At 38.0% G+C, this 18,915-nt stretch overlaps 1 protein-coding gene across 4 annotated transcripts; it reads right to left on the bottom strand.

Annotated features, from left to right (window-relative positions):
- Positions 1–7,951: 7,951 nt before the first annotated feature.
- On the bottom strand, positions 7,952–18,915 carry LOC121740373 (UDP-glucosyltransferase 2-like). Of its 4 annotated transcripts, none has more exons than XM_042133050.1 (10): positions 18,681–18,915; positions 15,933–16,087; positions 15,444–15,531; positions 13,223–13,385; positions 12,623–12,826; positions 11,980–12,199; positions 11,557–11,776; positions 10,433–10,652; positions 9,548–9,651; positions 7,952–8,122 (listed from the first exon to the last, which is right to left on the bottom strand). In XM_042133050.1, the coding sequence occupies exons 2-10, from the start codon at positions 16,074–16,076 to the stop codon at positions 7,956–7,958; spliced, it is 1,530 nt and encodes a 509-aa protein (XP_041988984.1). In that variant the 5' UTR covers positions 16,077–16,087; positions 18,681–18,915; the 3' UTR covers positions 7,952–7,955. The 4 variants fall into 4 exon arrangements, with proteins under 4 accessions (XP_041988984.1, XP_041988987.1, XP_041988985.1 ...); XM_042133053.1 differs by lacking the exon at positions 18,681–18,915 and adding an exon at positions 17,495–17,514; XM_042133051.1 differs by lacking the exon at positions 18,681–18,915 and adding an exon at positions 16,180–16,204.

Genomic DNA, 18,915 nt, shown 5'->3' with positions numbered 1-18,915 from the left:
GTTATAACTACTCATATTAATTAATTTGGTTAGATGTATGATTATAATTATTCCAATAAGACTGTTTATATATTCATTTAATTTATTATTTAAAAACTATTGATTTGTTAAATTTTACAAATTTTATTTTCTTTCTATGACTTTGTGTTACCAGAATTGAGTATTATTTATATTATAATTTATATCAATGACGAGATATCAACACGTTGGCTTTATAGAAGAGTATCTTTTTAGCTTTAATTATTATCAATTATTTTATGATAATACAATTTTTATATTATTAAAAAAAAGAACGTCTGCTACATATATCTTAGATAAAGCTTCGGAGTAAGTAAGGATACAGGAGAATTTAAGTTAACACTAACGGCCGTTCCCAATATTTGATCTATCTCTGGTTTTGCCCTACTAGAGATAGGAATAGCTCACATTAGACATTAGATACATATATTTTATGTCAATTGTGAGCTATTTCTATCTCTAGTAGGGCAAAACCAGAGATAGATCAAATATTGGGAACGGCCGTAAATCATTGAGCGTTCACACTTCACATCAACAATCCCTATTTTCTAGGGAACCGCAGTGAGAAATGCTATTTTGTTGTGTCATCGCGCAAATTTATCGTTAAGTATATTTAAATTTTCCCTGTATTCGAACTTATTCTTATTACCCTTAATAAATAGAAGGGTCTTATCACTTATGCTATTTGCAACCAAATATGTTTTTTGCACAAGTTTGTGTTTTGTACTGAACTATTGTGATTTTTTATCGGCTAATTTATTATTTATCGATATTTATTATATATTTTAGATTTTCCACGATATTTGATGTTTAATTAGATCTTTTTCACGCTGAAAATAAAGATTACTACTATCTTGACATTTTGTTTTTGTATGAAGGCAGACGTAGTCTCGGCCTTGTTGACTACTACCCATAAAGTTAATATACCTAGCGGAATAGAGCAACAATCTCCGAAATTGGTTTTCATCTGTGTGAAAAATATGTGTCCGTCACAAAAATGGATCTAGTGTACGTATACACTTACACAAGCATGATTGAACATGAATTCTATGAGATTAAATTGTCAACGTGCGGCACGTGCCGACTGGACGTCAATGTATGCGGCTATGTATCATACATCTCTTTTTACCACGCAGTGTTACTGATAGTGACATCTCTTTTGCTCAGGCCTTTTTTTTTCTCTATTCCGCTAGGTATATTAACTTTATGCTACTACCTAGTATATACAGGGTGTAACAAAAATAAGTGATAATACTTTAGGGTGTGTACGTGTTCCTTGTAGAGAGTTCACTGTGAAAGTAGCAGCGCTGAAAGACCAAATTTTTTTTTCACTTTTGTATGGGGAAACTCGTGACGCTGGGGCCCTTGCCCATACAAAAGTGAAAAAAAAATTCGTCTTTCAGCGCTGCTGCTTTTACAGTGAACTCTCTACAAGGGACACGTACACACCCTAAAGTATTATCACTTATTTTTGTTACACACTGTATATCTCCTACTGACACCGACTTTTTTATATGCTCTACCCATCGCCAGATAATTTTAAATAGCAATGAGCCTACCTTGAGCAGATATAGAAAGTCTCATTGATCGCTTTTTTATTCAGGCTTAAAGAAATTCTTCAAATGTATCATGATTCATTTTCATATGGTTTTTAAAATCCTTGTCATCTATTACTATTATTATTGTAATATTACAATACAAATAAATGTTTCCTTATAATATATGGTTTTGTCCATTAATTTCTACGAACAATAAATACTAAGGAAACTTAACTCCCATACTTCAACCGTTTAAACGATTGTCATATTTTAGTGTGCGGAATGGAACCAAATTCAAACTATCACCACTACATAACGCCGTTTGCCAAGCCGATACATACACTCCACTTTCACTTGCCAATCACTCCAAACACATAAAAATATCACAAACCAAGAAAAAATAGACGCATGGATGCACAAGTCCCTACATGGACGCCATCGTACAGACTTAGCTGACACAAACGTAGATAAAACAGCATCAAATGCATTGTTAAGACGCGGTGAGCTATTTCCAGAAACAGAAGGTTTCATGGTGGCGATCCAAGATCAGGTTATTGACACTAAAAATTACAGGAAATACATCATTCGATCATCAGACACAAATAGTGACCATTGCCGACATTGCCACAAACACCATTCAACACATAACAGGCGCTTGTTCATCCATCACACAGACAGACTACAAACATAGACACGACCAAGTGGCAGCAATCATACACCAGACACATGTACTCAAACACAACCTCATTACATACAGCACTCCATACTACAAGTACACACTACCAACTATACTAGAATCATCTGAATACAAGCTTTACTGGCAGGAATTACACGCATCAATATTATCATGATTCTAGTATCACGCGATTCACAAGTGTACTGTGATACTGCGATTCGGCCTATTACACCATCAATATTATCATGATTCTAGTATCACGCGATTCACAAGTGTACTGTGATACTGCGATTCGGCCTATTACACCATCAATATTATCATGATTCTAGTATCACGCGATTCACAAGTGTACTGTGATACTGCGATTCGGCCTATTACACCATCAATATTATCATGATTCTAGTATCACGCGATTCACAAGTGTACTGTGATACTGCGATTCGGCCTATTACACCATCAATATTATCATGATTCTAGTATCACGCGATTCACAAGTGTACTGTGATACTGCGATTCGGCCTATTACACGCATCAATATTATCATGATTCTAGTATCACGCGATTCACAAGTGTACTGTGATACTGCGATTCGGCCTATTACACGCATCAATATTATCATGATTCTAGTATCACGCGATTCACAAGTGTACTGTGATACTGCGATTCGGCCTATTACACGCATCAATATTATCATGATTCTAGTATCACGCGATTCACAAGTGTACTGTGATACTGCGATTCGGCCTATTACACGCATCAATATTATCATGATTCTAGTATCACGCGATTCACAAGTGTACTGTGATACTGCGATTCGGCCTATTACACGCATCAATATTATCATGATTCTAGTATCACGCGATTCACAAGTGTACTGTGATACTGCGATTCGGCCTATTTTTATTTTTTTTTTTATTATTAAATACTCTTGTCCCTGATTTTTATTCGAGGGATTTATGTTCTGAATACAATTTATACTGTCCTATGTCTATACACTTATCTCCTATTTCTATTTTGTGTTCTGTTAATACTATTTACTCCTTTTATTATTTTAACACAATATAGCAAAAATTCTTCCCTATTTTTCTTATCTTTTACTATTTCCTTTATGCTATCAACATTAATTTCTAGTCCTATTTTCATCTCCAGATCATATTTTGGCCTCGAGTATATTGGGCATTCTGTTAGAAGATGTGGTACATCTTCTATTTTACTAGGGTCACACCTGCACGATGGGCTCTCTTTGCACCTGAAGCGGTACAGATACCCAGAGAGCCCACCGTGCCCGGTCAGTGCCTGTGTTATTTCCTTATTGAGTTTAATCTCCTTAAAGACCTTGTGAGCTGCCCCTATATCCTGTGCGAACATTTTAGTGACACCTCCAGTAGTACCCTCTTGGTACCTTCGATCCCACTCACGAAGAGTTTCCTCACGGATTAGCCTCTTCGCGTGTGAGACCGGACACAGGTCATAATGGGGTTTAACCCTCAGTCCAACTGCAGCTTCTTTGGCCAACTCGTCAGCGCGTTCGTTCCCTGTTAGTCCCACGTGTGCCTTGACCCAGAACAGAAATATCTCTCTGTTCTGGTTCAATGCACACGCGATGTTCTTCTTAGTTTGTAAGGCAACCTTATTAATGGTTCCGGCGCTGCACACGGCCTCGATTGCCGCTCTTGAATCGCTGTAGATACCAATTTTGTGATCTGATGTATCTAGAGCAACTTTCGAGGCCCTGCTCAGCGCAAGAAGTTCCGCCTGATAGACTGTGCAGTGGTCTGCAAGCTTGAGCTTAAGGTGCCGCGTCTCCCGATCGCCTGTCCATATTGACAGTGCTGCGCCCACCTTACCCTCATGCTTGCTACCATCAGTGAAAATTTTTATCGGAATGTTGGTATTGTCTATCCCGTTCTGGTCCATCAGGCAGGTGTAGCCTAATCGTTGTATTTGTGCAGGGTGGGGGGTGTTATTAAAAGTTTCCACCGTTTCGATCTCCAAGTCCCGGATAATGGTCTCGGCTTTTCCCTTTCGGGCTAAGTAGAGGTTAGCCGCCTCCCTGATTCGTAGATCAAGCGGCAATATGCCTGAAATAGCGAGAGCTGAGTGCAAGGAGACAGTTCTGTAGGCATAACATGCTTTTTGGGCGAAGCCCCTTTGTATTGCATTTAGCTGCTTCCGTGCACTCAGCTTTCTCGCTGAATCCGCCCATGCACAGGCCGCATATGTTATTGTGGGTTCCACAGCAGCATTATAGATCATCTTTGACACGTTGGCCTTCAGCCCCCAGCTGACTCTGGCCGCTCGTGAGAGCCGAGAGTGTAACTTCACGGCTCTCCGGCAAACATTGTCTATATGGGCGTTGAAGGTCAACTTGTCATCGATGGTTAGGCCCAATAACTTTATTTTGTTGGTCATAGTTATTAAGACCCCTCCCATGCTTAGTCTTGGAGTGTCATATTTGAGCCTGCGAGTGATGACCATGGCTTGCGTCTTGTGGGGAGCGAATTTCAATTTGTTCTCCGCTCCCCACGAGTGCGTATACTCAAGGGCATCTCTCGCAGCCTCATTTATGACGTCCGTAGTTATACCAAAGAAGAGGAGCACTATGTCGTCGGCAAAGGCCTGGACATAGTGCCCCCTCTGAATTAGGTTTTTGAGTAATGGATCTAATTTTAGATTCCAAAGAGAACGACCACCCACCGAACCCTGGACACATCCTTTGTCCGTTTCCTTTTCATATTCCTCTCCAGCGTACCTCACCTTTACCCTCCTGTTCGACAGATAGCTGTCGATCGTCTTTCTAATATTGATCGGGCATTTCTCCTCCGCCAACCTCACCCTTATCTTCGGCCACCATGCACTGTCAAACGCCCCCTCGATATCCAATGAGACCATCACTATAATCTTTTTGTTTTTCAGGTTTGTCTTGATCTGGCTCATAAGTTCGAAGAGGGCGTCCTCCGTGCTTCGTTGAGGTGTGAAGCCGTACTCATGGGAACTCAGCCTAGGAGTCAAGTGCCATCTGAGTCTCCTCACCAACATCTTCTCGAATAATTTTCCCATCACCGGAAGGAGGCCTATTGGTCTATAGGATTTTGCTGTCGTATAGTCCTCTTTATTCGGTTTTCTGAGGACTATGACTGTAGCCTCCTTCCAAATGGTGGGGAAACACCCGAGTTGCAGACATTTGTTGAAGAGACTCAGATAAAACTCTGGATCAGCGTTCACTGTTCGCGCTATTATGTCTGAAGTAAGGCCATCCCCTCCTGGAGCCTTTTTAGGATTGAAACTGTCCATAGCAGATTTAAGTTCGGTCTCAGTAAACGGAGGATCATGATTGTCAGGATCATCTTCTCGGTTCACGAGATCTGCTTGGGATCGTATTCTGCTATGGTATTCAGTGTCTTCTTTGGGATCATCCCGGGGGTAGAAGACCTCGGCCAATTCTTTGACGGACTCCTTAGCGGTGAGTGTGGCTCCTCCTTTTACCAGCAGCAAGTCTTCCTGTCTCTTCCCTGTTTTCCTAAGAACCCTATATATCCCATCCCATACTGTCTCCCTGTCTTGTTTTTCGCAGAACTCCCTCCAGCTTTTGACCTGTTGTTGTTTGGTCTCCTCCTCATACTCTTTTTTTCTGTTTGAGATATTCGTTTACAACATATTCTTTCCTATCTAGTGCAGCACCACGAATTCTTCTGCGGAGTGTCCTGGTCTTCCTTTTCTTCTGTTCTAGCTCGTCATTCCACCATGGGGGCTTTTTTATCGGAATAGCAGCTTTCTTCTTCGGGAGGGTCTCTTCACAGGCGCTTGTCACGACGATATTGTATTCAGTTACGGTTTTATCTAATTCATTTTTAGTGTTTATTTCTGCTATTCTTCCTGTGTTTAAATTTTTATCTATTTTTAATTGGGCTACTTTCTCCAAGAAGGCTGTCCAATTAGCATTTTTAGTATTGTATTTCCGAGTTGCACTATTTGGTTTTATTTTAATTTTTTGTTTACCCATACTGAACACGATTCGGCCTATTACACGCATCAATATTATCATGATTCTAGTATCACGCGATTCACAAGTGTACTGTGATACTGTGATTCGGCCTATTACACGCATCAATAGTATCATGATTCTAGTATCACGCGATTCACAAGTGTACTGTGATACTGCGATTCGGCCTATTACACCATCAATATTATCATGACTCTAGTGTCACGCGATTCACAAGTGTACTGTGATACTGCGATTCGGCCTGTTACACCATCAATATTATCATGGAATCGTGAAATTGATGCGTGTAATACCTGCCACTGGGACCGGACAATATTGACTGACAAGACCGTACATCACAACAGACCGACAACACTTCACGACAAAATTAATAGAACAGTCTACCTCATAGACATTGCAATACCCAATACACATAACTTTACATTAAATTACTTACTGTCTTAGGGTTGTCAATTTTAGGCGGCACGGAGGCGAGGCGGGTTGGTGTGGGAGCGGCCGCCCGCGCTTCTTTCGCGTAACCGCATGAACAGCGGCAACGTCGCGTCGCGGTCTCCCGACTTTTAATAAAAAGTCAATCTTTATTGTGCATATTTTGTGCATATTTCGGCCATTTTTCGTGCATATTTGCATGCATATTTCGGCACTTTGATCGTGCATAATATACTTAATCCGATGTCTAAATAAAATTATAAAAATACCCTGTAAAACAACATTAAAAACTAACGCCTGTCTCTTATACTATGAACAAATCTGTTGTTATGATTCGAACTTTGCTTTATGTGTATTGTGATTTACAATAATTAGTCAATTACTTCTTTTTAATTACGATTTAAAATAAGTAATTGACTGTAAGTAGTTAGTTAATATAGGTACGGTCTACAACACAGAGAAATCGGCAAATTACTATTACGTAAACAAAGCAATAGCGGCAAATTAGTTGACGGATCAAAAGTACATAAAACATTATCTTATTTATACTATGTTCTAGTGGGAAAGTAGATCTACCTACCTACCTACTTCCATTGTGTGATAGAAAACTAATACAATAAAAAAAAAGTAAGTAGGTATCTGATCGTCAAGTAAAAATTCTTACTTATATTATGCTAGAATAAGTGAGTAGTACTGACCTTTCCTGTTCAACAGGTAATTTAAACAAAGACAATTCTGGAATTGTTGCATTACTATTAAAACACCCAAACACACAGCAATATCTATTACTCCTGCGATTATGATCGGACATTTTTGATTCGTTTAGCCGTGGCGCGGCGCGGCGCGAGCGTGCAGCCGGCAGCGTAAAGTGTTAGCCCCGACTGGTAATGCCGAAATATTGTCCGAGATTTTGTTGTGTGCCGTGTGGCGACGCATTGATACTATGGCGCACACATACTCGTACAAGCCGCGCACGGTGCCTTTGTATGAAGATAACTTACTTCCCCTCCTTTTACTATGGCACTACCTACCTTTTCTCGAAATGTTTCGTCGTATTTTTGAATAACTTATTTGCAAAATGTTTTCTTTGTTGTAAAGTTGATTACGAAATAGGACTATCGATATTTTCGAGCCAAGTTCATTTTCATTTTGGGATTCCACTGAATACCCAAATATGTCTAGCGTTTCTGAGCCGAAAACAAGGACTTCTTGAAATTATTTTCTACTATAGATAGTGGAGGTTCTCTATAAACAAAGTTTTGATCGTTAAATAAAACAGATAAAATATATTTTAAAGTATTTTTTGTTTTTCACTAAATACTAATGATATTAGGCATAATATTTTTCTGAGTATTCTGTAGGTTACATAAGTCACTAGTACGAAGAACGCCAGTTGGTCAATCATCCATATCTGGTACCATTTGTAAAGATGGACCTTCGACCGGAGATGAGGTGCGCCTGAAAAAAAATAATAACTTGGTGAAGTTCTTTCAGCAGACAGAGGTACAACAGAATTATAATAAGACAAAAAACGAGATGCTGATTGCAAGTTTTTATTATAGTTACCAGTCACAGTGAAGCAACCAAAATAATAGCTCCCTAACTAGGAAGAGGGGATTTCGCGACAAGCTCGAGCGCGTCAGATTAAGCGTGTTATAGGCTTCCGATGTGTGTCTAGTTGTCATGGTATAGAAATCAGATTTCTCACGTGGTGGGTTAAAAAAAGTTATTTTTGAATATTGAAATCTCATCGGAACTGTCAGATTAAGATATGGGATGTTTAGAATACCCTAAAGAAGCTTCCATATAAACTGTTTGGTAAGCCTGCCTGTAGGGACATTTTAAAATATAAAAAAACTAGCTGTCCCTGTGAACTTCGTGTCACTTAAAAACCTTCCCTGGACTTCTACGAATATTTTAGGACTAAAATCAGCCCAATCCGTTCAGCCGTTTTCGAGTTTTAGCGCGACTAACACTTTTGAAAATCCATTTTTATATATATAAATAAAGCTCATATTTTCCTAACTAAGCTTCGCAGATATTTTATGTTGCACTAAACTCAATGATTTAGTCCTTGTTGTCGAAATCTAGTTATAATTTACCTAAATTAGCAATTTTTTGAAAATATTTTTTTTCATAACTTTAAAATGGCTGCAGTTTCTGAACCCACCGCTAAAGTATAAAACGCTCTTATTATTTTTTTATCAGTTTTATGTAATGTAAAAGTCTCCCTGGCGCTCGAGTGACTACACGAATAGAACTTTCCCCTCCCTTGCTATTTTTTCAACATTGAATTGTTACAACTCACAAAATTTGTACAAGTAAATAATATAAGTTGTACAAATTCTTTGTGTGTTTACAAGAAAGTTGAGAATAATTTCTAAACGTCAAATAGCTAGGGCTAAATTTAAATAATCACAAACAAAATGTAATATTAATGAGAGTAAATCTACGCAACGTAGATCCGGCGGTCGTCCTCGACCTTTGGTAGCCAGTTAGTCACCACGTGACATCAGGAATTTGTTGGATATTATTACTGTTCTAAATGTACCCCTATTCCTTATATTCAAGTCTTCAAACATATAAATGATTATAATTATTATTATATGAATCAGTGTGCTGAATACACATACACACACACACACACACACACATATTGTTATCAACGCAGCGAACGCCCTAAATGATCTGGCCCTTTAGCCAAGACCTTTTTTATCGCTTCGTTATAGAATCGCCGGTAAAAATGTATGGAGTTGACATAGGCGTTCGTTAATATGACGTTGACGTTCGACTCGTCTAATGTCAATTCCATACATTATGTTCAGTGATTCTATGAAGAAGCGATAAAGAAAAAGTCTTGGCTACAGGCTTTGGTAAGTTAACCTTGGGACTCGATGACCAGGTGGACGTAGTGCAGGATGAGCTGCGTCGGCGTCACCGGCCGGTTGTTGAATATCCGCGACAAGTACTTCGCGCGGTTGTAGTAGCTGAAACCGATTAAAATATGCAACCATCGCAAAAAGGGTAATCAAGATTAGAACCATAAAGTTAATATACCTAGCGGAATAGAGAAACAAAGGCCTGAGCAAGAGAGATGTCACTATCAGTAACACTGCGTGGTAAAAAGAGACGTGTGATACATGACAGCAGCACTCTTATTTTGACGTCCAGTCGGCACGTGCCGCACGTTGACAATTTAATCTCATAGAAATCATGTTCAATCATGCTTGTGTAAGTGTATACGTTCACATATTTTTACACACAGATGAAACCAATTTCGGTTTCATTTGACAGCTCGAGATTGTTGCTCTATTCCGCTAGGTATATTAACTTTATGATTAGAACTGCATTTTTGAAGTGTGAATGTCAATGTCACAAGTACTTTAAGGGTCAATTCTGTGGTCAATTCAGACCGCAACGCGACGAGGCGAGGCGAGGCGCGGAGCGGCATCAATTTGTATGGATTTGACAGATTTCAATTGCGTGAGACGTCTTGCGAATCTGTCAAATCCATATTTTAGAAATGCACCTACGCGTCGCGTTGCGGACTGAATCAACCCTTAGAATTAAAATGTTACTTGGTTCTGAAACAATACGCACATTAATTTTTCATGTTAACCTTGGACCTATCTATCGATAGGCGAGAGCGTTCAAGCGTTCTGCGTTGGCATTCTGCTTTCGAACGGTCAGTCACACAGAAGCAATTCTGACGCGGTCAGAACGTCCCCTTTTCGCTTTAACGGGCTTTTAAAACATCACCATCCTTACCTGTCATTCGAGAGCATTCTCTTGAGGGGTTCGACAAGGTCCTTTCCCATTTCCGGGGAGGAGTGGATCCTCAAGCCGTTCCCTGCCGCCTCCACCATTTCGGCGTTGGAGGGTTGGTCTCCAAACACGGGGACAGCCAGGATTGGAGCGCCGAACTTCAGCGCCTCCAGTGTACTCAGCAGCCCGCAGTGCGTTATGAACACGCGCAGATTTGGATGCGCTGATAAAGATATTGAAAAAAAAACACATTGAAAAAGGAGTATGGGCAAATTTTTATGGAGCTGTCCGCGGCCAAAAACAATTCTAACATATATTCATACTTAGCAGTTCTACGATTACAGTCTAGATATCTCATCGCCGAAATATACTTTAAAAGTGGATAAAATACATTTTTATTTTTCAAGATGATATGCATAATTTAATAAGTATCTTAGCTTATGTGTAGAGCATAAGCGGAAAGGTAAGGTGAAAGGTTTTTATAAGGAGGACCAGTGTTTATTAGTACTTAACTACTTACTCGTGTTCATAGCACTTAATTCCGCTGCTGGTAACCTTAGAACCTAACCTAACCTAAACCTAACCTAACCGAACCGAGATACCAGACTACATAACGTGTGCGCAGCAGCACAAACTGGTTTCATTGTATTGGATTGATTTGGAACTTTAGAATGATGCATTAGCATTTAGGTAAACATAAATAATAAATAATTATTAAGCAATATTGTTCTATACGATCACATTATTCCGCATTAAACATCTAAACTAAATGGAATACAATAGCACGTCCAAAGCAAAATATATTGTTTCTTAATATCAGTACTTTCATTTGTCACTAATTTCATCAGTGGCTGCCGATAGCCCAAATGTGCCCATACTCCTTTTCGCACATTACAATGCAAGGTCGGTTTTAACTTTGGAGATAAGTCGGTCTAATAAGCCAATATTTAAAGGCCGTTTGTTTTTGTCCATAGTAATTCTGGTATTGTTACTGTCTCAATTTGATTTAATTTATTCGCAAGTTAAAATGCCACAGCATCATATTGATTTGAGTATTGGATACTATGTCGGAATTGTCTATTTTATATAATTACTGTTATTATAGACCATTGAACTCGAGTACTTACATAGTATACTAGTTTGAGGCATCCAAGGTCGCACGTGTACATTCTTCGGCAGATTCTCCAGTGGGATATCAAATTTCCACAGAACTGTTTGTGGGATCTCGCTGAAGAGCTTCAGAATATCCTGCAGAGTATAGGGCGGAAAATTCGTAGACTTGACCACCGAACCCATGCTGAAGTAAATCACACCTTCGGTGGACGAATCCATGAGTTCTTGGAGATCCTGGAACGTAGGCATACCATCTATTAGATACGGATTTTCAAAGAGGATCTGCAATAAGTATACCTGGTAATTTCATTGGTTGATTTATGACGCGAACGAAATACGAATAGACTGGATACAATTATTGAGGATCGTAAACCCTCGTAGTTACGTCATACAGTAAATCTTCGATCAACGATCAATTTTCGTTTTAGTAAGTTTACCTGTGGGAGCGGAGGCACCTCCTCGTCGATATAATATCCGCCGATATCGATCACATTGGGCGGAAGGCTCATGGCTGGCGCTAGCGTCGTGTGCGAGTTCACAAACACCAGCGATATGTTGTGGATAGCCTCAGAAAATGGGGCCAGCGTTATCCCCTTCTGTCGGGCGAGAGGCTGAAAGTGTTCCTCGTACTGGGCCTTGTCGATTGGATAATCTTTGCTGGAAATTCGAGATATTTGGTATTTTTGGACAAGGAGACATTGTTTTTATTGTGTATGTAAATAATTTAGAAGAAATTATGCTGTTTTTTAACGTGGGAGTTTCAAGTATTACTCATATAATATTTGCAGTTTATTACATTGGACGCACACGATTTCGTAAAATAACCTTCCATGTCAGTCGTCCAGACGTCGCAACAAAATTTAGAAATGGTCTACTTTGATATTTGTAGGATTAGTAAAGGGGTATGAAGATTTTTATATGGAGCCTCGCCGACCTACTGTCCGCCATTGTGTTTTTCCGCGTTCACGAATATTTTTTTCAAAAATGAATAGCTAACATTAATACAAACACAATAGCGAACAGTAGGTCAGCCAAAATCTTCATACGCCTTTGTCATCCTAAATGCAATATTATACTTACATCCAATCATATATGTAAAATAAAAAGGAGAACGTGTTAAGAAGTCGATGTCGAAAGTCCAGAGGCAGCTGGTAGTCTCTGGTGCGGCCCAGACCGGTGGGTATTATGGGCACGGACCGCACCGAGTCCATGAGATACTCCAACCGCGTGTGGTAGATCATGCCGCTAACCACGATCCATGGCGCTTGGACTATTGCAGAGTATCTGTGAATTTTATCCGCCGTCAAAACCAGAATTGCCAACTTTAAAAACCATGTCAAGGATGATGTCCTTATTGTTGGAAGCGAAGTTTTCGATTACATTAACATACTTGGTTATTGTTCTTGTTGCCATTAATTTTGTTGTTGTTGGTACGTCGGAAATAAATATCACTGAACGAACTGGGACTCTTGATAAAAGTAATTATTATTATTATTTGGTTCAATAAGAATCTTTTTGTAAGACTCAATCGCCACATCAGATAAAATATAAATCTTAGCAGAATCATCTTTTTCGCTCTTTAAAACCTAACAACGCAAAAAAAACAACTTTTAAGCGAAACAGGTTCTGAGAATTAAGAATTCTCTAGAAATATTTTCATTAGTGCTCTAAGGGACGTACCCGGCTTCTAGATCAGAGAAGAACCACTCTGTGACGACCAAATCTATCTTGCCGTGGAGCAGGAGTTCCCTGACAGCTGGCTTGTTGAACACCTCTCTGTTCACATCTCTAGCGAACTGTTTAACCGGCTCCCACTCCACGCTGTGGTTCTTGCTGTGAAGTGCTGAAAGGGATTTCGTTCTTTATATACTTACAGGATGTACCAAAACTAAGTGATAATACTTTGGATTGTGTTCCTTATATAGAGTTCACTGTGAAAGTAGCAGCGCCGAAAGAGCGATTTTTTGTTATTTGTATGGGCAAATTCATGACGCTGGGGCGCTTGCCCATATAGATCAAAATTGAATACATAATATAGTACCCTATTTTTTTATTACTATCAAGCTAATTTTTGTGAGTAGCTTCATTTTGATAAGACAAACAACATTTTTATCTGTGAAAAATCTTGAAAGTGGTACCTAACATTAAAAAAAAAAAATTTTTAGGGTTCCCTGACTAAAAGAGATACTAGAAAAAAAAGTTTTATTTGAGCCGACTAGGCTTCAAAAGCACTGATTAAATATTGATGGGTATAGGGCCATAGGAGTACGACATAGGCTTCTTTATAGTGAAACATTAAAAGGTTCGGTGGTTATTAATTATTGATCATGCGAAGTCGTGAAAGTAATTTGTCTTTTAATGAAATAATTAATTGAATTGAAAATGGATAAATACTTTCGTATTTATAATATTGATGACGATAACAACATTTAAATAATGTTGATACGAAGTAAAAATTACATTATTAAAGGTAAAAATAGAGTTGTTATCTATCAATAGCAAATGTTAAATTAACTTGCTTATAAAAATTTTGTTGATAAAAACAATAATTAAGAGTTCATTATTGAAACAGGAACCACTTAAGTACTCGTTATCAATTTTATAACTTATATGTAATTAATAATTATGCTTTAATTAATTTAAATACTAAACCGAAATACATAAAGATTAGAAGACAGGTCAATGTGACATGCCGATAATTCTCTCAATGATGAAAACCTTATCACACTTCGCTTTTTGTGCTATAGAACATAGGCCAAATCTTACCATAATAAATAATAAATGTGGGCGGTGGCGTCCTAATATACCATTGGTAGCAAAAATTCCCTAATATTTTAAGGCATCGAAAAACATTAGAAATGTGTCTTTAAATTGCCAAAAAAATATATCAATATATTTTAGTTTCGTTGTTGTCTTTCCTATGTTCTGACAGCCGGCGATCATTCGCAGTCGTTTTATTTTTTGAGTAATACTCTAGGAAAAATTGAAATAATTAGAAACGAGATCGCCAAATATACACTTGTAGGCTACACCGCAGTCGGGAAAAAGGTAGTTCTTTTAAGTCTAACCTCAAAATAATTGTAAAAAACCGTGGCTATTTAGACATAATTCTCAAACGGAATTATGTTTAGAGCATAAGAACAAACAAATCTAACTATAGTTTATTTTGGGACATCAAAAATAAAAGTCGAGTCCAGCTCCTATACAAATTTGGCCATGATTCTTTAATCGACGCTATCTGACTCTTCTCAATACACACGTTTCTGCTACGATTAGATAAATATTCCCTATAGTAACCTATGTGACAAAATATATGAGGTAGTGTGTTTATAGTATTTTTAATATTAATATTAATGCCTGCGTGATCCAGTGGTAAAGAGCGTGGCTCTTGACTCGGAGGTCGTGGGTTCGATTTCCGCGTTGGAAACATGTTATTTCCAAGTTTGGATAGGACAATGCAGGCTGATCACCTGATTGTCTGACAAGTAAGATGATCTATGCGTCGGATGGGCATGTAAAAAGTCGGTCCTGCGCCTGATCTCTCGCCAGTCGTGTAGGTCTTCCGTCCCACTGGGTTATGAGAGTAAAGGAATAGAGAGTGCTCTTGTGTACCGCGCACACACTTGGGCACTATAAAATTCCTCCTGCGTAACTGGCCTGGTTTCAATGAAACCGGTCACCGTCACCGAAACCGGTGTGGGAGTTATTATAATAATATTTCAATGGAATACAATAATAGTCAGTATGAAATTTGCTGTGAAACTGCAAGCGCAAGTTGACTAAGTATGCTTTTCCAACGTATGCAGATAATTGCTTTATGCAGAATTGATTGACTACTTTTATCTTTGTCTTAAAATTGTACTTAGTATTAATTCATCTTAACTACATCAACAGTTCCAACCTTCCATGTACTTCTGCGTAGAACTGACGTCGATTATACTTAAGTTTTGGTGAGCTTGCGTGTCAGGAAACGATGTTATGAACGTTACCTGCAAATAAATACAGGTTTTCACAAAGAAAATTGTTATCAAAGTCATTGACAATTTAAATAACAAACACAACAAGACTGAAGAATGATTTAGTTTGGCCATATTATGGAAGAAATTGGCAAAAGAAGTATCGGAGCAGTCGATTCCTAAGCAGATGGGGGACCTACGTAGTTTGGTTGCGTTACGTCAAACCCAGCCACATTGAATTGACATGATCCGACCAAATGACGTTGGTCTATCAACTGCCTAGGAAGTCAACGACCAAATGACGTTGGTCTATCAACTGCCTAGGAATCAATTTCCTCGATGGTACAATAATAAAGATTTAAATAATAACGAGAATAATAACGTCAAAAGATTGTTATGTAGATTGGAATAAGAAAAATGTAAAGCAACTATACCTGGTGGCCAGCTTTCAGAAGCGGTTTAACGACGCCATAGACCAAGTTGAAATGGCTCCGGCTGTGTATTGTGTGGACGCAGAGAATGTGGTAGCCGCACGCCGACGACACAACCGAAAGAACCAGCAGCAAAAGGTGATGCATTGTCAGCACAACTAAAATAACAAGCGACTGACTAAATTGGCCTGTAGGCTGATATTCATAAAAATCTAGTAATAACGGTATATGACATACGAGTACTACGCACCGACTTGTTGTGGTCTTCTTGTTTAAACAGCCTGTTAATTATTTCGACATTATTTGCACGGACGTAATAATTACAAAATGTTTAGTCCTTGTCTGTCAAGCAACCATTCTAACGTTTCAGATAGGGTCAAAACCACGGACATAGATCAAGGTAGATACCGCATATCGCTCCATTTGTATGAAAACGAGCGTGCCACTTTTTTCCTAACTACTGTGACGTACCGATGGTAAGAAACGTGTCCATTACCTAGGCCAACGTTGCTATTTGAATTTCTACAGCTCGATACGGCACTTTTAGACTAAAGAACAGACTTTCCAAAGACGAGCATTGCTCGTCGTTTGGAAACGCGAAATGGCACGCGAAGTACATACACATGCGGTATCTATCTTGATCTATGTCTGTGGTCAAAACACTGTTACTACAACGTCTTAGTGGACAGTACAGTGGATCTTATTATTAGTATAAGGGTTAGGGTATGAAGGTGTCGAATAAGAATGAGCACATAAACGCCACATATTTGAGCCTAGTCAGTAAATCTTCATTAAACAAATACAAATGTTTGTATTTGTTTAATGGAGATGCCGACTGACTAAAAAAAAAGGTAACCTGTTGAGCTCAACAAGTCAACAGGTTATTTGTTAAATCAGTCGGCACTAGTTTGATTTAATACTGTGACAGATAAGAATAAAAATTTGTTTAAAAATAATATTATATATATTCATAAAATTATGTTAGCTCTATAGATATTAATTATCATAGTAAGACATTAGTATTCTAATTAAATCATTTAAATTACTAGTTATCCTCGAAGTTTAATCGATCAATATTTTTCCATAAAGCAAGGATCAAAAATATTATAATGTGATAAAAATTGCAAGAGTAGAATTTTTGGCCAGTTATCACCGTACGCGATATTTTACCCAAAAATAAAAATAAATGAGATAAAGAAATAAAATGTGCTAAGTAATAGATTTCTTGGGTTATTAAAATAATTACACTTACTATTATATTATAGATAAAACCTTATCAATAAAACACAGAGAGGGGAGATACACATAATATGAAAGAAAGGGTCAGGAAAAATACTGATATGATGTCCTACTTAGATTAACATCTTTGATCCAATCTATGTTCCCTTTTTGTTCCGTTTATATGAGTGAGTACATCTTTTCGACTCATATATTTTGATGAAGTTGACGTCAAATACTAGGAATACATACCTATGTAATATTACAATTTTTTATGGTTTTGGCGTCTACCAGTGGCGAAGGGTGAATATTTTCGGAAGGGAAGCCGGAGTAAAAAATCTACTTACCAAAACGCTCAGCACTGATGTTCAACAATGTTCGAGTTTCAAGTTTCATAATGATGCTTTTGAAAAATGCGAGTTAAGTTGTATGCGTGACGGCACATACGGTCATTCAAAACTAATTTTGGAAAACGAAGTTTCCTTCGACAGCAAATAATCTGTCAGACAACAGTCTCAGCTGTACGAGTCAAAATTAACAAATCACAATACAAATTAATTTAAATTCGCGACACTGCACTCTTCTTAACGCTAAAACAAATAACATTCGACATTTATACACAAAACAAACAAGTTGTTTACAAACACTCATCCGCCATATTTTGACTCGTAACAATTTTACTTCATGAAGTTCATCTTTCTCGCTCGCACTTGTGCGTTGCTAATTAACCTTTCTCCGTAATAACTCGCCGAGTATCGGCTTATTTCCGAGTATATTGGCGCGTGGTAGAACGAGACAGAACATGACGATCAGTTCACAGGAATGAAAAGGACAGATGCTTACTATGAAATATCGTTGTATGAAGAAATAACCCGCTAATTTATCGGCTTCTATCGGAGATGGCCTGCACGTTGCATTGCCTATATCAATTTGTAGGCGATTAATTATTAATTCAAACTATTTCAAGTGAGAGAAAAATGTAAAATATTTATTAGATAAAAATGTATTTGGCCCATAGATTCGATTTTCCAAAAGGGAAGCCGACGGGAATCGGGTTATATGGACTCTTCGCCACTGGCGTCTACCAAAATCATTTACAATTTTATTTATTTATTCAAAACTTTATGCACATACAAGTACAAAGGTGGACTTTAATGCCTTATGGCATTATCTATCAGTCAATCTTTGGGCGATACAGGAACAAAATTGTATAGGTGCCTGTCAAGTTACAAGAATAAGAGGAAAAAAAAAAACAAACAAACAACATACTTAATATATAAATTATACTAATAAAATATATAAGTAATAAACTATACTTATCATATAAATATACTGATATATAAGATATATAAATAAAACTATAATTAAAATTTTAATATTACCTACTATTGATTTGGTTTTAATTCATAGTTTCTTAGTCCTTTTTGCTGTATCAAAAATCGATGTGTGTCTGTATTTAAGCAAGTTTGTATGCCCGTAGATGCGTGACGTGTTATTATGTACGAAAATATCATGTTAAAAATGAAAACTTACCTAATAAAATGTTAAAATCAGAAGAGATTTTTTAAATCACTGAAAACAAACGTTACGATAGCTATAGAAGCCAATATCGTAACACTATTTTGTTAAATTGGCGACCCATATAAGCCATTAATAACATAGAAAGACCCACACAAAGCTAAAGTAGATTCAAAATTAGAACATAAGGAACACACGCGTATTGGCGCGTGACGCAGGAAAGCGTTCTCCCGCGCCGACCAACTGGTAC

This window comes from Aricia agestis, chromosome 3 (genome assembly GCF_905147365.1).
Source record: "Aricia agestis chromosome 3, ilAriAges1.1, whole genome shotgun sequence".
Taxonomy (NCBI): domain Eukaryota; kingdom Metazoa; phylum Arthropoda; class Insecta; order Lepidoptera; family Lycaenidae; genus Aricia; species Aricia agestis.
The sequence above is the reverse complement of the archived record's forward strand: the minus strand, read 5'-3'. Positions and strand labels throughout refer to the sequence as shown.